The sequence below is a fragment of the Chionomys nivalis genome, chromosome 7 (assembly GCF_950005125.1).
Source record: "Chionomys nivalis chromosome 7, mChiNiv1.1, whole genome shotgun sequence".
NCBI lineage: Eukaryota > Metazoa > Chordata > Mammalia > Rodentia > Cricetidae > Chionomys > Chionomys nivalis.
Window position 1 is genome coordinate 35,811,305 of NC_080092.1, and position 21,741 is coordinate 35,833,045.

A 21,741-nucleotide genomic window follows, 5' to 3' on the forward strand; every position below is an offset into this window, starting at 1 on the left:
TGTACCTTATTTTTCTGAGACAGGAGCGCTCCATGAACCTGTAGCTTATAGATGCAGCTAGGCTGGCAGGCCAGCAAGCCCCAGAGATCCTCCTGTCTCTGCCTCCCCAGTGCTAGGAAGCCAAGGCTGCCTAGAGTCTTGGTGATTTCTGTGGGTCTATATTTGGTCCTTGGTTTCTGGGGACCCAAAAGTTCACTGATTTTCAGCATTTTAGCATTGATTAGTGCTGTTATACAAAAGAGAATGCTGAGTTTACATCTTTAATCTACAATCAGTAGTAAGCAGTAGTAGGTAGCAGGCTAATAGTTCAGCAGTTCAATCTCTGGGACCCATCTGTTGGAAGGAGAGGACAACATGACTCTCAAAAGCCATCCTCTGACTTCCACATGTGTGCTTTGGTGTGCCTCCCAATAAATAAGTGTAATAATAATAATAAAACTGAAAAAGCAAAACACACACACACATACACACACACACAAACAAACCACAATCAAATTTGAAACATTAGGTAGCAACCACAAGAAATGCAGTCACCTTGCCAATGTTGGTGATCGAATGCAAACAGACATAAATGTGGTCTTTGCCTTCAGTACACATACTTTAGTGAGGAAATAAGAGCAATCAGTCAAATCTAGAAAACCATCCTAAATGCTGGACAAGGGCCAATGAGATGGCTCAGCTGGTAAGGGCCCTTGCTGCCAAGTCTCATGATATGAACTTGATCCCCAGTATCCACAATGGAAGAAAGGGCACACCGGTCTTCTGGCTTGTACACACAGGCCCTGACACTCTCTCACATAAAAGAATAAAACGATATAAATCTTGTAGGAGCAACTAGCAGGTAAAACTCGCCTCATCATCAAGTCTGAATTCTTGGGCTTCTTGTGACTGTAGCCCATGCTTCCGTCCTGCTGCCTGCGGCTCTACCTACCTCAGCTTTCTTCTGTCCCGCTCCCCTTTCTTGGCAACAGACCTGAATCCAGACCTCAGTCTTTCCTGGCTTAGGCTTCTTTTTCTTTCTCTTTTTGCTTTCTGCTCTTGCCAGTAAACACCTCACACCTTATTCTATCTTGCTGGTTGTGGAAGGGCTCACTCGACAAAGATGGCCTCATACTAGCTAGAGCCTTGGAAGGATTTTGGAGACCCTCTTTGGAGACCCTCAATTCTTCACAGCATGGGCAAGGTATCAGATGGGTAAAGAACCACCATGTCTCAACTTCCCTACTTTTAATATGCTCCTGTGTTCAATAATAAGCTAACAGCCATGCCTTCCTTGTAGGGGACTGGTCTCATCTATAATGCCTTGCTTTATGGATTACCCCATCCCCCATCCTCCGAGTAAAATTCAGTGCTGGGACTCTTTCCTTCTAGAGAAAAAATAACCCACTCTTAAAAGAGATCATGAAGCAAAAGTAGAATCAACATAAAGATAGGAGTAACTTGTACCTAAGTCAACAAGGGTGACTGACATCACTTTTAAAGTGTCCCCTGGTGAAAGATCTTGCCTTTTATTCTGTCCCGAAGACAGAATCCTTGTCATCTGGAGTGAGAAGTAGCTGCTCATCAAAGGCATGCTCACCCCAAGGCAGCCTCTCTGAACAAGGCGCCCTTGGAGAGCTGCAGGGTGGCCCTGTCCCTGAGTTCTGTCAGCTTGACCGAGTGACAGAATCACCTGTGCAGACAGAGCTCTTCAGACCCCACAGGCTGTTCCTACAGAAGCAGGCTTGAGCACTCATGGGCCTTAACTACCTGAGCTGGGACATTGAGTTCTCTAGGATGTCACATGGTCAGGGACTCTAGGTTCCATTAGAAAGCTTGGACTGAAACACAAAAAGAATACATTTGGGCGACATGAAGGATTAAAAAAACATGTTTATTTAATTTATTTAACGTATTTTAATTTGACTTATTTTATATAAGTATTTCTGTATTTTTGTACTATTTACTAGGAGTGGGGACACAGTCCCTGGCAAGATACCTGCACAGCATGCTTGAGGCCCAGGCTTAACTCTCAACAACACAAGCAGAACACAGAGCATTTTTCTGATATCTTTCTCAATAAGGGATAAATTACTAAAGTATTGGCCAAGGGCAATGACACAGCTCAGTGGGTAAAGGCTCTTGTTTGTGTGAGCCTGGGTACCTGAAATTGATCACAGAATCTATATATTAGATGAATAATTTATCTTTTCAATATTGTGTTGTTAAATTTTATTTTTTATTTTATTTATTTATTATTATTATTATTATTATATTTTTTGGTTTTTCGAGACAGGGTTTCTCTGTAGCTTTGGAGCCTGTCCTGGAACTAGCTCTTGTAGACCAGGCTGGCCCCGAACTCACAGAGATCCGCCTGCCTCTGCCTCCCAAGTGCTGGGATTAAAGGCGTGCGCCACCACCGCCCGGCTCGTTAAATTTTATTTTTGGATTGGGTATGGTGGCTCACACCTTTAATCTCAGCACTAGGGAGGCAGAGGCAGATCTCTGTGAGCTAGAGACCAGCCTGGTTTACATAGGGAGGTCCAGGACAGCTACAAATATACAAAGAGACCCTGTCTCACAAAGCAAAAAAGGGGCCAGGTGGTAGTGGCTTACACCTTTAATCCCAGCACATAGGAGGTAGGGGCAGGTGAACCTCTGTGCATTCTAGGCCAGCCTGGTCTACAGAGTGATTTCCAGGACAACTAAGATTGTTACACAGAGAAACCCTGTCTCAAAAAACAAAACAAACAAACAAAAAACCAAAACCAAAAACCAAAACTAATTTAATGTGATGTATGTATGTATTTGTCTCCATGCATATATACCTGTTCCCTGTGAAGGCCAGAAGACATCGGATTGAACTTGTGATTCTGTATCTGCATCCTAAATTCTATGATAGCAGATGTGTACCACCATACTGGGATCTGTGCCTTCACCTTGGATGGTGGTGAGATTTTTTTTTTTAAGATTTCTTTCTCATCTTGTCTATGTGTATGCCAGCTCCAATGATCACAGGCATTCAGGGCCTCATGGCTCACATGCCTCTCTCCTGAAGATGGTCCTTCTGAAGACATCGCTCCAATGAAAACAGACTATGTAAGTACAGTAGGCTTGTGCAGACGGTGAGGTTTTTCAGGAGAAGGGCCTTGGGCTGTTGCCGCTGCCCACAGAGAGAGCTCAGGGCATTCAGGCAGCTCAGTGTTTGCTTCAGGAGGATCTGAATGTCTGGAAACAGACCCCAAGAATAAAAGCCAGTGTAGGAGCTGTTCACTCACAGCAGGGTATGCTGGGGAGAAGTGCAGTTATAATCTGGGGTTCCTGAGAAGGCATGCCATTGGAAAGACAGCTCAGGACCTGGTTTGAGGGGAGAAAAGTGAATCTTCCAGATATGCTGCTCTGTATTACTCCTGAGCCAGAAGCCCCTGCTTGTCATGTGACACGGCCTTCAGTTGTCCAAGCAACAGCTGAGCTTTGGACTTAGGTCCCATCGTATTTTCCAGCACAGATCACCCTGGCAAACACTGGTCATCAACATGTGTGTCTTGTACACCACTCCAGCCCAGTGCTCTCTGCTCTACCCCTTACCCAGGAGCTCCAAGGCCAGTTCAAGCAGGCTTTGGGCAGCTTTGATGAGGTGCAGCCTGAAGGGCTACATTTGGGTCAGCAGTGTTCAGCTTCATGCATTCCATCCAAGGGACAGGATCTTTGTGTGTATAGGAAACAGAGACCCCAGTGTTGTCTTTTTAAATGGGTGATGAGGCAAATGCTCCCCACTTTTCTCCGTGCTGCAAGACGGTTTTGAGATGCATCTCCCAGGCTTCCTCAGAGACCCAGGACCCTGCAGTTTCTTTCTTAGGTGCTGCCCAACACAGTAAGCATCCTAGGACTGGGCCTCCCTCCTTCCCTGTTCTGCATTCCTGCTCCAGGTATGTACAGAACTGTACAGAAGCTCTGAGCTCAGGCTGTTTCCAGGGAGACGCAGGCTGAGTGTACCAGGCTGGTGCAAATCATGGTCAATATTGGGTAGATGCCTACTATATAGCATAGTACTAGTTAAATCTTAACCTTGAACACTGTTACAGTTAGCCTACAGAAGAGTTACATGCTGGTTTGAGAAGGGCCCATCAAATACTAGGAATAAAGATTATAGTCAGTTGCTATTATTTAAAAAAATCATTGTTTATTAAAACCATTTCATTGCCTAAGGCACTCAGTAGTTTCATAAAACACATTCTTTTTTAAAAAGTAGGTGAAGTGAGTGCGTTAGGAGTACCATGGCAACATAATCAATAGAGACAATCACACTAACACAAAACACCCGCCGATGTTACACGGCTGCAGCCAGCAACTCTGAGAGACTGTCAACACAACTTACATTTCTTTCTTGAATTTCCCCATGATTATACATCGTAAAAGGAACAAGCGTAGTGTTATTGTTTGGGCACTCAGAGCGGTGACAGTGGCTAAGGCTGGGAGGCGCAACTGCACTTCCATGGCGGCAACTGTACACCAGCCAGGGTAATGCAGAGCTGAGAAACACTGCTCCCAAGTCTCTGCTGAAGGGTGAATAACCTGAGACACAACAACAGATGACAAACACAACAATCCCATGACAGTGCTGAGAGAAGGAAGGGGCACTCTGTCCCCCATACATGCCCTTCAAGGCACAGGTAAGCGTCTGGTAGCCAGGGATTCTGATTTACACAGCAGTGGAAGCCAAGCCGTGGCCTCAACAGTGGATTTCTCATGGCCCGGACAAGCCCAGGACTCTGACCAGACATACACAGCACAGCTGGCTGTGGGACTGAGCAGTCACCGCCCACACACTGCTGACCACCTTCATTCCTTCTAGGGTGCCCTAGGTCTTGTGTTCTCCTGTTGTGAGTTAAAGCAATCACAGTAAGGAGTTTTGTAACTTAGGAAAGATGAGAAATCAAACTCCTCATGGAATCATTTATTTTCTGAAGAAGTTTTGTTTCCTTCTGGTTCTTCTTATGGAACTCAGGGGCTTGTGCATCCTAACCAAGCACACTGTCACCTAGCAACACCTATTCCTTTTCCTGTGAGTCTGTCAGTTAGGGAGAGGAGGGAAAAATGGACCTGCATCTCTATCTGTGCAACCTTACCCATCTTACAAAGTTTTGCATAGTCTTCCAAGTCCCACTGATTCAAGAGACTCATTGACTTCTTTGGAAGGGCCAAGTCCACCACTAGAATGGGATGGGCAAGCTGTCTGCAATTATCCTTGGTGTCCCTGGAGGAAGGTGGCTCTCTGGACAGCTGCACCCAACAGAACCGAAAACTCCTCGCCCATTGACAGCGTTTCTGACAACACAAGGCTGTCTATTTAGTTTTTCACCTTCTGGAGGAGTGTTAAAAGGCTGTGCTTTTTAGGACTGTTGGGCTTTCTTCACCATCTTTTAGCATCCTTGTCTGGCTTTGGGCTTGCCATTGTTTTATTCTATTAATACAAGGAAAGCAATGTTACTTACAGATCTTATAAAAATACCTATCAGTCTCAAAACAAACAAGCCATATGTGGAGAAAAACCAAAGACATGTCAGATTCTGAAGTTTTCCGTAGTCTTTGCACTAAACTAGAGTGGCTGCTTTTATGGTCATGCACGTGGACACATGTTCACACAGGATCAGGCCCTTGCCCTTACAGCACCATGGTTAAAGTAGTCCAGCATTTGTGAGACAGTGTGCAGGGAGCACTAGTTTGAGGAGCACACCTCGAAGATCTGGTCAGGCCCAGACGAATGCATCCATAGTTCTAGGGGGAAAGTATCTTACCCTTTGACCCTTAGCATCTGGTCGATGGTATCTGGGAGAGGGACACCAAAGCTCTCTGGGAAGAACAAGGTGAGGATAGCTGTAAGGATGGTCAGACTTCCCATAAGGATGTAAGGGAGGAAGCGGTCATAGGCACCTGTGGTCAAGCAGAGGACCCAGGTTACAGTGACACTGGTTTCATTCTGACCCTCTATTTCCTCGGGGCTTTATATAGGACTCACCTTACTATTGGTCTCAGTGTTTCCCAAAGCCTAGACTGCTAGAGTGAAGGCTGGCATCTAGAGAGTCTCAGAACCCAGTCCTGGCACAGATGTGCCCAGAGGTCCAGCAGTGTCCACAATGGACAAGTGAGAGGTACAGGGAAGCAGAGTCACCATGCTGCAGGGTTCCCAAGGAACACAAGGTACTTGTCTAGGACAGGAGCAACTTTCCACCTGTGCAGATATGTCCCAGTTTGATTTGCATGCCAGTTAGACAAGGGGCCACAGCCCTTTAGAGCCATGTACCAGGCCTTCAGAGTACCTGCTACTCTCAGGACACTGGCAGGTCCTCCCCAGAGCTAGGGATGTACAGAGGAGCAGCAGCGTCCAGGAAGGAGTCCTGCTATATAATGTCAGAAGGTAGATCTTCACAGGGCATAAACATCCTGTCATGTGTGACAATGAAGGCCTGTGTGCCACCTACTGGGAGGCCAAAGCAAGAGGAGATAAAGTTCAAGGGCTGCTGGGGCCACAGAGCAAGTCCAAGTACAGCTCACACAACTTAGTGAGCCACGATCTTGAAAGTGAAATGGAGCCAGGGAAATGGCTCAGCTTGTAAAAATACTTTCTGCTAAGCTTGGTGGCCTGAGTTTGATCTCCAGGATCCACATGCTTCAAATAAAGAACTATTTTAAGACTTCCCTAAATTGTCCTCTGATCTCAACATACACACTGAAGAAATGAAGTGTTCTAAGCTACGGCAACTGTCAGTCCATCGCTCAGACCTCTTGGATGGACAGGTTTCTCTCCATGTTCCTAACTCCAAGAAGAAATTCCTCTAGTGAAGTAAACTGGCTCCCTAAAGAATTTCTTAGGATGAAGAAATCTAGTTGGTGATGGAGGGTCTGGGGAGATCGAAAAAGACACACCAAGACTCTCTCAATCCCATCTAGCTGGTCTATGAGCTATCTTCCATTTGAAATGGGTGCCTTCTCCCTACTACACTTGGAAAGCACCTTCTCCACCCAGGGTCCCAGAACGGATGCATCCTGCTAATTATAGGTGCTTGTGTCCAGCTCACATATAAGGTACTTAGAGCTTTTGTCCCATCCATCGCTCCAGTGCTCCATGGTACTTACCAAGGTAAACAAAGTAGGGAGACAGGATGCTGCCAAGGCGGGATGCTGTGGAGCTGACCCCCACACCCATGTTTCTGACCACAGTGGGGTACAGCTCAGCTGTGTACACGTAGACCATGGAATAGGCAGAGGTGATTCCAAACTTGCCCACCATCACCAGGGTAGTAGACAAATAAATTAAGTCTGGAGAGACAAAGGAATGATAGCAAAGGCAAGAGGGACCAGTGTGTAAGGGTTGCCCTGGAGGAGTTCTCTTCCTTTTTAGCCTAGAATGAACTTACTTTCTCCCTGACTCAGGGTGGAGAGAGTTGGGCAATTTCTATATCTTCCTATTGGGAGAAAACACTATGGCTTAGATTTCTTTCTAAGGGGATTCCTACAAAGAGACTGGGCACTTTAGCTATATGAGGGTAAATGTGTTCCTCAACCTAGAGGCCCAGACAGTATGTGCCCCTCATCCCAATCTGCCTGCCTTCCAGAAGTCTTCCTGTGTTAGGGATGAGCTGCTTCCGCAGAAATTCACACTGAGGGCACCGTGGAATTAACCAGGACTTGCATATGCATGTGGGAGTCCAGCTCTAGCTCAGTTCATGCTTGCAGTCTACTCAACAAGTTCACAGATCTGGGCTTTGAGGTTACTCAGTGGGTAAGGGCATTTTCAGCCAAGCCTGAGGACTTGTGATTCTTAGGACCCACACAGTACAAGAGGAGAACTGACTCTTCCCACTTCCTGCAAGCTCTCCTCTGACCTTTACATGTGTGCTGGGAAGCATGTCTCCCTGCTTCCAATAAATAAGTATAATAAAGTCATTGAAAATATCTATAAGCCATCTGAAGTTAAGGATGATCTTCCAATTGACTTTACTGTCTCATGAGCACAACCAGTGACCCACAGGTCACTCTGAGCTCAGGTGAGGGCACTGCAGTCACTCCCAGGTTCCTTCTGCCACATACCGGGTTGCCCCTTGTACAGCCTCAAAGTTACCACCACAGGTCCCCAAAGCCACAGGGGCATCAAAGATTGTGGCAAGCGATGGACAACAAATAAGGCTTGTCATCTGTTCCCCAGGTTGTCAGAAAGGGTTCCTCCTGTCTATTAGTGGGATAACAAGGCAGTTTTACCAGCACAGTCTTTTCCAAAGCCTCCAAGACCTTTCCTCTCTATCTTTTTATGGATTACTAGGTCATTTGCTACCCTGAAACACACTGGGCTCACCTCCTGCCAGAGCATTGTTTATATTTATTTATTTATAAATAGGGTCTCATGTAACTTAGGTTGGCTTCAGACTCCCCAGACAGTCAAGGATGAGCTTGACCATCTAATTCTCCTGCACCCACCTCCTAAGTGCTGGGATTACAGGTGTGAGCCATCTTGCCTAGCTTTCTTTTTCTGTCTCATCTTCCTGGAATGGTCTCACTGACTTTCTTATGGTGTTCTATTACCCCATTTAAATTCCGCTGAATACCTCTTGTTCATGACTTCTCTTTAGAGCTCCATTTCCCTTTCTTTCTACACTGAAGGTAACAACGTTTTAAGATTAACAAGCATTTATTAACTTGTTTCTTCTCTACTAGAAAGAGACTCCATCAAGACCTCCTACTGCTTGAATAAATAAATAAGACAGACTAGTAGGATGGCTTTCCTTCTTCCTTTTTGTTCTGAGGAAAGCAGATATGAACATGTTAATTTGGGTCTAGGGCATAATGAACCAACAAGCCCAATGCTTTCTTCACACTGTACACAGCCCATGCCATGAAGGACCCCCTCCTGTTTTTTGTGAAGTGTCATCTCTTGATTTTTAAGACAGCAATGCATTCATGAGGCATATATGTGGTGGACCTGACTGCATTCTTTTTGTAAACAGCCTGGTTCAAAGCAAGTGACATAAGGAAAACGCAGGTCTGCAAATAAACACCATCCATACCTGAGGGCACCAGCTGCATGAAGAGAAGTACACCGCCACCCAGGAAGAGGGCAGCAGAGATGGAATATCTCCGGGGCAAGTACTGCAGCAACAACCAGGCCAACACATAAGCTGGGACTTCAACAGCTGCCGAAAGGAAGCTGTTCATATAGATGTTTCCATGCAAGTTAGGAGTGTCAAGAGAAAGTCCGAAATAGCCCACTGATATGGTCAGCCTGCAACAGGTACAGAAGAGAGCTGGAGAAGTGGCACCCACCTCTCCAGATCCATATATGTTGAAAAAAATTCATCTTGACAAGTTCTGAACTGTTCCTGATGCAGGGAATAGGAGGGTAGTAGTAGATTTCACCTTGTGCCTTACTTCCTAGCAAGTTAACTTTCCCTAGCCCCAGAGACCAGTGTAAATCTTTTGTTGGTACACCTTCAGAACATTCCATAAAAATGTGTCTCATCAAAAGAGCTTACATGATTCACATTGACTTCATCATCAGGGGAAAGGTTCCAACCTGTATTTCAACATTAAAATCCTACTCTGGAGTGAAACGCCAATTCCCTGCTCTACATGCTTCTCCAAACACAGCAAATGTACGAGGACCTAGAGAATGAGCAACGGACTGGGTAAGGGGTGACAGACGTGGAGAAGAAGGCCCTTAACAGACTATCTGTAGTCTGCCAGGAAGAGGCTGACAGCAACCCCACTGTTCTCTGGAACAGGGAGCTCCCAAAGGTGAGGCCTCACTGTCACTCATTTACACCACTCCCGTGTCTGGCTCTGATCCCAATAGGTTTCTCTGTTGATGAGCTGTACTCTTTGGCACCAGACTGTCTTTGACTCATGTACAGGCTGAGAACATAGTTGGCACGGTAAAGAAAGACTCATATGCCCCAGGAAACTTTAGAGCATGATTAGAGTGTGAGCAATTCAGAGTAGGTGAGAGGTCTCAGGCTGGAATGCTGAGGTACAGTCTCCATGGATTTAGGATGCCTTTGAGGCATCGAGGACAATTCCTTGGAAATGGGTGACTCAAAGACCAACCTTACCCCAAACTAAGAAGCAAACTAGTTTACTGGTCCAAAGCTGGCTGAGTCCATCAGTAAGGTCTCTGCGGTGAAGTCTCCCCTCCTCACTATCTCATCACACTCATTCAGTATATTCGAGGATCTCTGATATCCCAAGTGGTTGGCAGGAGCTATGCCGGCACTCAGCCTTGTACTTCTCCCTGGTAATTTAAAGATTCCTTCCAATAACTGTAACACCTTGTCAAAAGAAACCTGCAGGAAACATCCAGGCCATGGTCTTGACTTTAGGACAGTCTATGAACATCCCAGAAGGGCCATATCCCACTTTCATGTTTCCAGAAAGCTCTTAGCAGCCCCTGGAACCTCACTGAGACCCTTCTTCAAACCCACAACTGTCCCAGCCAGGGTGTGGGTCATCAACAGAGAACACTTTTAAGAGGAAACAGCCAGGCATGGGGATGTGCAGGGTGCATGTGCAAATGACAAACACCGTGGCCCCACTGTAGGGGAGCTCCCTCTGTCTCCATGAGCGTAGCAGAGTTGCTGACAGTCTCTTCCTGCCTATTTACCACACAGAATCTACTGAGGGAGGGGAGAGGGGATAGGAACAGCTAAGCAAGGACCTGTGGGATTCCCTTCTGGAATCCCTAGATCCTTAGAGCCTCTATGATGACTTTCTCCTTTCCTGGGCTTCCACCACAAAAGAACTGTTATGTCCCTGTGGCTGCCATCCATCACAAGGACAACCTTGCATCATGCGAGGACAGAGGTTTCAGCTTCGGTCTGAGCATGCCTATAGACAAAGAGTCCTGAGAGTGGGGAAGGCTCAGGCAGGTCTCACTTACGCACCACAGGATTATGGACATGATGGTGAGGATCCTGATATTCCGGGTTCGGATCAGATCATAAATGTGGTGTGACTGAGGTGTCTTGGTATTTAGGTCTTGTAACTGCAGGAAGAATACAGTTAATGGTATAGGAAGGAGAAAAAGTTGGGAGACTTGGGACCCATCATTTACACCATCTACTTCTCAAGAGTGAGGAGCATCCTATCCTAAGGCTCTTCGAAAAGACAGAAGCACAGTGACTCAAGGTAGATGTCCAAGGCCCCCGTAGGCTTAGTCAATGATAAACTGGAATAAAAGAGAATGGGGTTTTGAAAAAGAGAGGAGCACAGCAAAGGCAGAGGTGCAAGGTGACAGCCACCTCACTGGATTACCCTGCCCATCACGCTCACTGCTGCCTCTCAGGGAGGCCTTTAAGGTTTCCTATGCAAGGCTGACTCCCTGTTATCTCAGTCAAAGAAAAATATGACTGTATTTTTACTAAACTGATATTTAAGTGGAATGAATGTTTTGAGTCCTCATACTGTGTTGTTATTGGTCTACTTCCAGGAGAAAAAAATATTCAAATTGAAAACAGGAAAACTGACCCACCCTTAACCCAGAGTAACTTCCTATGAGATTCTGCAGAGCCAAAGCCATGACTAACCACGTGTCTAAACACACTGATGCTCTTTCTTAGCTAACCTAGCTTGATTTTACAAACTCAGCAGTTCAGTGAAAGGTCAACTTGAGGCTCAAAGAAATCCTGAAACAGTCCAGTTTCCTCAGTGATGCCAATGAGGCTAGAGGGTTCACCTAGACTGACCTCTTACTTAAATGCTACCAAAGCAGCTCACTTAAAATGCCCTCAGCCCTGACTTCTGTGCTTCAGAGGCCTTCTAAAGCATGCTGAGGGACTGCCGCTGCCGGGCCACCACTTAAGGGAGACGTCAGCAGGGCTGTTGGTGGTCAACAGCCTCTCAGTTGCTTATAACAACTGCTTCCTCTCTCAAAAGCCCCAAGTCTTCATTGTGAACCCAGAGCATCTCAAACATGCCTGCGGCTCACCCTTCAGCATTGCTATGGACAGCAGTCCTACAGCCAGTCCCTTGTCTTATCAAACCAGAAACATACCAAGTCCCATGTCTGTCAACATCTACAGTACCTATCATGAATCTGAAGAAACTGCCTGCTATAAAGAAGGCAGGAAATGGAACAAGAATTAAGAACGAGGAACCATGCAAAACCAAAAAAATTACTCAGAGTACTTAAGAACAGGGAAGAGGTGGTCATCAGAAAGAATCTGGCTCCTGGACGATGGGTAACTGAGAGTGAGAAGAGACAGAATACTGTGAGTGCAAATCTAACAGTGTTCCAATATCTTCAGATGGCAGCCCCTGAGGCATAAAAAACAAAGACATCCAGAAACGCTGAAGTTGATAAAAGCCTATTTCCCATGAAAGGTCTTTACTGTTAAAAGTAATAATTAAGCTAGCTACAGCAGCATGTCCCTTTCATCGCAAAACTTGGGAGGCAGAGACAGTTAGATCTTTGTGAGTTTGAGGCCAGCCTAGTCTACACAGAGATTTCTAGATTAGCTAGGGTTACACAGTGAGACTCTTAGAAAAAAAGGGAAGAAAAAGAAATGGTTAAAAAAATATGATTCTTGGAAAGAAGTAAAGGAAGCATGGCGGGGGGGACGTCCATGGAGAAGAATTAGGTAGCTAGACCCCACTCCTCATCCTCTGAGGCTTGTGTGTACACATGTTCACCACATGTTCATGGGTGTACATGTATATGGACCACAGGAATGTGTGTGTGTGTGTGTATGAGTGTGTGTGTGAGTGTGTGTGTGTGTAGGCTAGAGGTTGACTTAGGGTGTCATCCTCAATCACTTTTCTACCTTACACTAGGGACAGGATCTCTCCTTGACTGGTTAGCTGGCTGGACTAGCCAGTCCTGACTAAGTCCCTGGGATCCTTCTGTCCCCGTTTCCCCAGTGTTGGGATTACAGGTACACTCTGCCATGCCTGGCTTTTTGGTTGGTGGCTGGGATCTGAACCGAGGTCCTCATACTTATGTGGCAGACTCTTTACAGACTGAATCATCTCTCTATGCCTTTAACTTCTGCATTTCAACAGACCTTGCTCTAGGGAAGGCTGGGGTTTGGGTAGAGTAAGGGCTGAGCTCCCATGAGCTGTGCTGTATGGTGCTGACCTAAAATGACCAGTGTGAGTCTCCCCACCACATTCCACACAAATTTACCTCATTTGGATCAAAGATAGGGGAAGGTGCAACAATTCCATTGATTTTGGCAGCTCTGCGGATGATCACCTCTGCCTCTTTAATTCGGCCTTGAGAGATGAGCCATCGGGGGGACTCAGGAATAAACCTGAAAGTACAAGTGCATTCTAGTGATGCCTCCTGTTCGCTTGCTTTTCCAGAGGCTGGGCATGCTTAACTAGAGACGGGAAATGAGGTTTCAGGTGCAGAGGGAGTGTGTGGGGTATCAGGTGTTTTCATAAACCAGAAACAGAGATGGCCCAGCACTCCCTAAGCTATGAGTTCTGCTGAACACTGACTATAGTGAGGAAAACTCAAGCATCCTGCACATCCCAAGGTGATCTCCACTCAGGCTGGCACCTGCCCGTCTGCAGCAGTGCTGCCCCCTTGTGGGCTTTAAGGAGACAAGCACAGGATGGGCTCCTGGTGCTGAGAGTTAGGCACAGCCAGATCCTGCCATCTTCTACTCTGTCCCCAACATCCACAGAAACTTGCAGCGATCACTTGACATCATTTCTTCCTCACTCCACCTCTGATTTGGACTCGTCAGTCTCTTTCCACAAAACAGCATGGGTATCAAGGCTGGAGTCTTACTGGATATTTTCCTTGTCCCCAGGCAGCCCTCTCTCCTCTGTCATAATCAGGAGCCATAATGCACTATTTCTTCTCCCACTATTCTCCAGGGTGCTCACCACTGTACATGGATGAGGATCTCACCTTAGTCCGATCTAGTGGAAGGAGTGATTCCTGCCTGGTTCCTCTGTCAAGTTCCATGGCTTATTTCTGAGGCCTATGCTCTGCCTGATCAATGCCCCTCTGTTGGAAGTGTAGCTGGAGCCTGCATTCCTCTGCAGAGCCACTCAAGGAAGCTCACTTCTGAAGCTCTCCCTTTCTTTACCTCCCGACACCCATGCCTGGAGCCTCAGCATCAAGCATCTACAGCCCAGGTCTTGCTGTCTTGTACCAGGATCTGAGAATTCCCCAGAGGTTAGGTTGGTCCCTATCTGCATGCAGCAAATTCTTAGTTCAGCCTAGAACAGGACACAGGACAAGCAGGCTTTTCTGAGTATGGAGAGACTTTCTGACCTGATTTATAAATAATATTCACTACCTTTTTTCTGGGATCTACAATTGGGGTTTGGGAACTACTGCTGCCCTCTACTGCACATGAGACAGAAGCCTCCCCAAAGGCAGTCGGCCCAAGGGGCGGGGCCACACTTACCACCAGAGAAGCCCACACAACACCCCTGGCACAGTGAGTGCCAGCAGCAGCATCCGCCAGTCTCTGATGAAGTATGCAAAAAGAGGCAGCACCATGTAGCCAAATGCATAAAATATGCACACTCCTAAGGTGGCGAATATAATTCGAATTGACTTGGAGAGAATTTCTGTTCCTGTTCAAAACAAGGGAGGAGTAAAGTTAATCATTAATTGGGGTTATTTTCTTATGACTCTTCTGTGGTATCATTTTCAGCGCAGAGACAAGGAGGGAGCCAGAGTTAGCTGTGTTCTGAGGCCGTGGGAAGGGTTGCATCTGAACTAAGTCTGCTTTGATTTTGCTCCTGGGTGTTTCTCTGAGGTCCCTGGGCAACAGTGCTCTCATGAAAACAACATCATCATCCCCAGCCACACATGCTAACTATTATCCTTCGAGGAAAATAGGCTGTTCTAGGAAATGTGAAAAGAAAGTAATAATGCTTTCCACAATACAGCCTAAGGAACCCAGTGATCTGACTGCTTCAGCAAGGCTCTTCCAAACAGGGAGACCAGAAGCTTTTCAGTGGGAACAAGGTGGCTTGTCTGAGTCAGAGCCTTGAAGGGTGGACTCTGACAGAACCTTAACTGGACCTCTCAGCTCACTGTCCTTGGCAGACACTGACAGCCACCAATGCTCTTTGGCATCTCCCTTTCCTGGGGAGCTTGTCCTTCATGCCCCCCGCCCCGCCCCCATGCTGCTTTGCCTCCTTTCCTTAGCTACCTAGGCCCTTGCCTTGCAAGTCTTTAAGAATGGATGCCCCGTGGTGAATCCTAGTTAATGGCTTAAGTACTAATAAGGCCCAGGGGCCACAAGTCAGAGGCCAGAAGAGAACTGGACATCATAAGTCAGAAACCATTGTCAGGCTCAATTTCCCAGCAGGTAAGCTTGGTTTATTTACTTGCAAATCCTAGCCAGTTTTCCCTGAGGGACATAACAACTTGTCTCCAGTAAAGTGAAACACAGTATCAAGTACTCAACTCCAACCTGATGTCCATACCCAGGACAAATGCTGCCACGTAGTTGGAGATCTGACCCATGCCAACAAGGACAAAGAGCACAGTAAACATCTCGAAGTTCACAGAGAAAACCTGCAGGAAGCTGAAGCCAGTCTGCATGGCCATGGTCAAAAACAGCACATTCTTCCGACCAAACCTGGGGAGGAGAGGAAGGTCACAGAGAAGCAGTTGGGAGAGGCAGCAGCAACTGGATCCACTGAGAGGGGCTTTCTCCTGTCACAAGGATTGGTACCAGAGTGGTCCCACCCTCTCAGTCTCCATGCTGTCATTGAATTCCACACTTTTCAGGATGAATTTGTAGCCTGGACACTCAGGCTGCTCCAATGGCAGCACCACAATGATGCTAATGACTGCAGGGGATGGAAACGCATTTGTTTAAATTCATGTCATTGCCGGGCGGTGGTGGCGCATGCCTTTAATCCCAGCACTCGGGAGGCAGAGGCAGGCGGATCTCTGTGAGTTCGAGGCCAGCCTGGTCTAGAAGAGCTAGTTCCAGGAAGGACAGGAACCAAGAGCTACAGAGAAACCCTGTCTCGAAAAATCAAAAAAAAAAAAAAAAAAAAATTCATGTCATTATAATGAATCTTAAAGAAAGAAAAGTTGTAATTCATGGTAAAAGAAGACTGATAATTTATCCTGACTTCCCTTTGTCTGTGATATGAATAACCAGAAAAAGGTGGTGGTGGGTGGAGAATTGTTTATAAAAATGCTGTAAACAAAGAGAAAAAAAGTGCCGTGAAGTGACATGGGTACTATGTGAGAATGACTGACAACCTCATGATGCTGTCCTATAATCCTGCCAGAGGGACTGACCCTGATCCAAGTCTCTGAATGTAGCTGCCTATCTGCAAATAAAGCAGAAGACAAAGGAAGAGGCTTAGGGAATATACGATCACTCAGACCTAGACAGGGTAATTCTACAATGGAACTGCTCATGGCTCTTCAATAGATAAACCTCATGGCAAAGAAAAGGATAAAGGGAAAAAACAGAATAAAGTAGACTAGAGGATATACTCAATTCAAATGTAATTTTATTATTCTATGTGCATGTGTGTGTGCCTGGGGACTGATGTACATGCATCCCGAGTACAGGTAGAGGTCAGAAGAGGGTATCAGATCTCCTGGGTCTAGAGTTACAGATGGTTGTAAGCTGCCATATGTGGGCTGGGACTTGAATCCATGTCCTTTGGAAGAACAGTCAATGCACTTAAATGCTTGGCTGTCTCTACAGCCCTAAGATATACTAAAGTTTGCAAATGGACAAGGCAAAATTTGTATTTAAGGGTGTACATTAGGGGCCTGGTGTGGTGGCAAATGCCTTCAATCCTAGTACTCAAGACATTTGAGAGAAAAGGCATGTGGATCTGTATGGTTCTAAGCCAGCCAAGGTTACAGAATAAGAACACATTTTTTTTTGAGACAGGGTTTAAAGAAAATTATTTTTGAGAAAAAACTATCCTCCCCCAAAGAAATCACACAAAAAAGGAGTTTGAGCACTAAAATTGAAAGACAAAAATCCTGCACTCCATAATCTTGAATGCTGAAACTCTGAAAGATCTAAAATTTCAAAATTCTAAAAACAGACTTTTTTTTTGGAAAAACTAACTTTATTTTGTATGTATAGGTATTTTTACTTGCATGTGTGTCTGTGTGCCGCGTGTATGCCTGGTGCCAGAGGATAGAAGAAAGTGCCAGATACCTTGGGACTGGAGTTACAGATGCTTGTGGGCTCTATGTGGGTTCTGGGAATCAAACCCAATTCCTCTAGAAGACCAGCCAGTACTCTCAATGTCTGAATTGCCTCTCCAGTCCCCAGTCTAACTCTTGATGAGACAAACAAACAAACAAACAAACAAAAAAAAAAAACCCTCAAACAAAAAACCCTGCATGGGTCACCCAAGGAGCTGAGATATGGAAAAATTTTTATCTTTCCTAAGTGCAGATGTACAAAAAGTACATCTCTTCATTTAAAGAAGAAGTTTCAACAGATCAGCACAAAATCAATGCTGGAATAATGTATCTTCATGGAACCAAATTTTCCTGAAATAAACAAAATGAAAATACCATCTAAATCCCAGGAATTGGAAATGATGCAAATATGAAATATGTAGCATAATGAATTGTAGAAAATGCTATTTGTAATTCAAAATAATGGGAGGAGATGAGCATAGTTCAGTGGCAGAGGGCATGCCTAGCAAGCACCAGGACCTGGATTCAACTTCCAGCACAAATGAAAAAAAAACAACTACAGAAACAACCCAACATACAAACCGTTTATTACAGGGACAGATTACGGGGAACTGCATGAAGGCGGTCAGAGGAGCAGCAGACTTGCATCATTATCTACAGTGCAGACTGCTGTCTTTCTTAGATTAGCATGCTTCTGTTTTCTTTTGGTCATGGTTCTTTTTGGAGAATACATTCACCCACACTGTCTGCATGGAGGACCTTCTCCTCAGTCCATGTAGACTCTCACACTGTGGGAAACACCCTTGGATACACCTGAAACAAAGCTTTCTCAGGTTTGCAGGTGTCCATCTGCCTACTGTGTTGTAGTTATACTGAGTATCATATGCATACGTGTGATTATGTGTATGTGTGTGTATGTGTTTTCATGTACACATGTGTGTATGTATATGCATGTAGAGACCGGAGGTCAATCTCATTGTCATTATTCAGAGCTGTCCGCCTCATTTTAAGACAGGGTTTCTCACTGGCATCTAGAACTCACCCATTAGCTTAGGGTGGCTGGAAAAAAAGCTCCTGCTCCTGCTTTTCCATCCCTGGGATTATAAAGCAAAGCACCCAGCTGTTTACATAGAAGTGGTTCTTCTATAACCTTATTCAATGGAAGCTTTTTTGCAGATTTTTGTTTTGAATAATGTGTACATATATGTTTGTGGGGTAGGGGATACATACATGTGTCAGTACAGGTGCTCATAGAGACCAGAAAATGAGATCCCCCACAGATGGAGCTGGAGCTGGAGACAGCTGGGAGCTGCCTAATGTGGGAACTGGGAATGGAACTCGGGGCCTCTGCAAGAGCAGTGAGCACTCACTGCTGAGTGCGTCTCCAGGCCTGGAAGTGGTTACTCATGGGTGCTAACTTGGGTGGGGCAGACACTGGATGGGCTTCTGAGGCACAAAGTTCTACTGCTTGACTTGCTGGTAGTTGTTAGGCCACTCCATTGTGGTTGAACTGTGACAATGACAGAATCTAAAGTAATTTGGCTTCCAGAACTAAAGTAAACTTGTTTTTCTTGGTTCTCACCCTCCCCATCCTTAAAGATTCCCCCAGTCATGACCCTTTAAGGGAGATGTTGATCCCTTGCCCACATTCTGATTATTCCCAGCAACAGTCAACTATGAGCTAAAAAGGAAACTTTTCTTTTTTTCTTTCTTTTCCTTTTTTTTTTTTTTTTTTTTTTGAGAATGTTTCTCTAAGTAGCCCGGTTGTCATGGAACTCACTTTGTAGACCAGGCTGGCCTCAAACTTGGAGATCTGCCCGCCTCTGCCTCCCAAGCACCGGGCTAAAACGGATTTTTTTCAATCTCCTTCCCAGACCCCTTGCTATGAAAAGTGTAGAAGAGACTGCCACTATGCACGCGGGCCTGAACTCTTTTCCAAATTTCTGCCATGTTAATAACTACTTTAATAAATCTCCTACTCCAAAAGAACAATCTACCTCAATTACTTCCCACCTTGATCTACAAATGCAAAACCTTTCGGCTTACTTCCTGGAATAATTCATCAAGCCACACAATTATTCTATGACACTCTCTGTATCTTACTTTAAAAAACAAACTTGTAGCCAGGTGGTGGTGGCACACACCTTTAAGGCCAGTAATTAGGAGGCAGAGACAGGCGGATCTCTGTGAGTTGAGGCCTGGTCTACAAAATCAAGTTCTAGGACAGCTAGGGCTACACAGAGAAACCCTCTCTTGAAAAAACAAAACAAAACAAAACAAAAAAACAAGAACAAAACAAAACAAAACAAAACAAAAACCTGAAACCAACCAAATAAACAAACACATGTGTTTGTTGGTTTATTGCTGCTAAAGTGGGTTCAAAAAAGGAAGGAACAAGTCAATCTGGGGAAAGCAGCAGATTCTGCTTGAATCTGTTCTGAGCTGGCTCATACCATGTGCATTCAATGAATGCTTACTTTCTTATATTAGGACTGGGAATATTTCTGCTTTAAAAGAATGCCACCTCTGCCCTCAAGAAGCTACTGTCTGATTGGTGAGACAATATCAATCACACTTTAATCAACCATGCTACCAGACACACCATTACACACTGAGACAAGGGCATAAAAGGAATGGCCCCAGGTCCACGGAGACACAACAAAGGAACTCAGACTCTAAGGGCAGGGATTGGGTATCTTGAGATGATCTCTCTGACAATAGGGCACTGACGAGATCCAAAGGAAAAGAAACTGCTGGTAGAGGGGGAGCATTCAGCCTAGGCAATGCTTCCCAACATTCCTAATGCTGATACGCTTCAATAGTTTTTCATGTTGTGGTGACCCTCAACCATAAAATTATTTTTGTTGCTACTTCATAATGGGAATTTTGTCACTATTATGAATCATAACATAAATATCTAGTATTAGAATATCTGATACGTGACCCCTGTTAAATGACTGTTTGATCACCAAAGAGGTCACAAACCCATGTTGAGAACCACTGGTCTAGAGGGAGAGATCATTAATCTTATGATACACTTTCCATTCATGAATTTCTCATTGGTGCTATGAAGGAAGTCTAGGAATTGAGGTAATGGAAATTGCCACATTGAGCCACCTGCTGAGAAGAAAAAGCATTAGGTGGGGAGTGGGGTTGGTGGGTATGCTGAACCCAAAGCTTGAGTGGCAGGTATGAATTGCCCAGCAGAAATTGGTGGAGGGATTGAACTAAAACTGTATAAGGCTTTGTGGCTATGAAAGAGGGTTTGCTACTTTTCTTCAGTAGAACAGTTTTAGGTGTTTATCTTTGGGCTATCATAATCCAGGCAGAGGTGTAATTGGTATCTATTGGATGAAGCCAGAGATATTGCTAAATATTCTAAAATGCCCCACAGCAACAAAATTAAATTGTTCAAAAATGCCATTAAAGGTGAAATTAAGAAATTCTGGTCAAGGAGACTCCCATTTGTGCACTGTTCTGTAAGGAGGGCATGCCACAGGTACAAGGCAGACTAGTACAAACTCTACCCCTTTCCTTCCAAAGGCTGCTCAGGATGAGAGAAACCTAGGGAATCCTCGCATACCACTATTTGGCAGCTGGAGGTTGTGAAGAAAAGAAACTTGCTTTTGTTTTTTTTTAAACCAAGTCTTTTTTTTATATTGATATTTATTGAGCTCTACATTTTTCTTTGCTCCCCTCCCTGTTTCTCCTCTCCCCCCTTCAATCCTCCCTCAGGGTCCCCATGCTCCCAATTTACTCAGGAGATCCTGTCTCTTTATATTTTCTACTTCCCATGTAGATTATATCTATGTAAGTCTCTCTTAGTGTCCGTATTGTTGTCTAAGTTCTCTGGGATTGTGGTTTGTAGGCTGGCTTTCTTTGCTTTATGTTTAAAAACTACCTATGAGTGAGTACATATGATAATTGTCTTTCTGTGTCTGGGTTACCTCACTCAAAATAATGTTTTCTAGTTCCATCCATTTTCCTTCAAAATTCAAGCTGTTGCTATTTTTTTCTGCTGTGTAGTACTCCATTGTGTAAATGTACCACATTTTTCTTATCCATTCTTCAGTCAAGGGACATTTAGGTTGTTTCCAAGTTCTGGCTATGACAAATAAAGCTGCTATGAACATGGTTGAGCACATGTCTTTGTGGCACAATTGAGCATCCTTTGGATATATACCCCAAAGTGGTATTATTGGGTCTTGAGGAAGGTTGTTTCCTAATTTTCTGAGAAATTGCCACACTGACATCCAAAGGGGTTGTACCAGCTTGTGTTCCCACCAGCAATGCTTGTGTTCCCTTTTCCCTACAACCTCTCCAGCAGAAGTTGTCATTAGTGTTTTTATCTTGGGCATTCTTTCAGGTGTAAGATGGAATCTCAGAGTTGTTTTGATTTGCATTTCTCTGATGACTAAGGTTGTTGAACATTTCCTTAAGTGTCTTTCAGCCATTTTAGATTCCTCTGTTGAGAGTTCTGTTTAGGTCTTACTCTATTTTTTTTATTGGATTATGTGATCTTTTGGTGTTCAATTTTTTGAGTTCTTTGTATGTATATTTTGGAGATCAGACATCTGTCTGATATGGAGTTAGTGAAGATCTTTTTCCAC

At 44.9% G+C, this 21,741-nt stretch overlaps 1 protein-coding gene across 5 annotated transcripts in view; it reads right to left on the reverse strand.

The window, feature by feature from the left end:
• Window positions 1–4,148: 4,148 nt before the first annotated feature.
• Window positions 4,149–21,741, reverse strand: part of LOC130877326 (organic cation/carnitine transporter 2) — a 32,734-nt gene continuing 15,141 nt past the window's right edge. Inside the window, exons 3-10 of one of the 5 annotated variants that reach the window (XM_057774494.1) lie at window positions 15,424–15,578; window positions 14,391–14,562; window positions 13,151–13,277; window positions 10,911–11,011; window positions 9,042–9,256; window positions 7,117–7,299; window positions 5,778–5,913; window positions 4,149–5,443 (exon numbers count right to left, since the gene is read on the reverse strand). In XM_057774494.1, the coding sequence (XP_057630477.1) occupies window positions 5,356–5,443; window positions 5,778–5,913; window positions 7,117–7,299; window positions 9,042–9,256; window positions 10,911–11,011; window positions 13,151–13,277; window positions 14,391–14,562; window positions 15,424–15,578 (1,177 nt within the window). In that variant the 3' untranslated portion in view covers window positions 4,149–5,355. Of the gene's footprint in view, window positions 5,444–5,777; window positions 6,212–7,116; window positions 7,300–9,041; window positions 9,257–10,910; window positions 11,012–13,150; window positions 13,278–14,390; window positions 14,563–15,404; window positions 15,579–21,741 lie in introns of those variants that run through there. The other 4 variants (XM_057774499.1, XM_057774497.1, XM_057774496.1 and 1 more) reach the window with 4 other exon arrangements.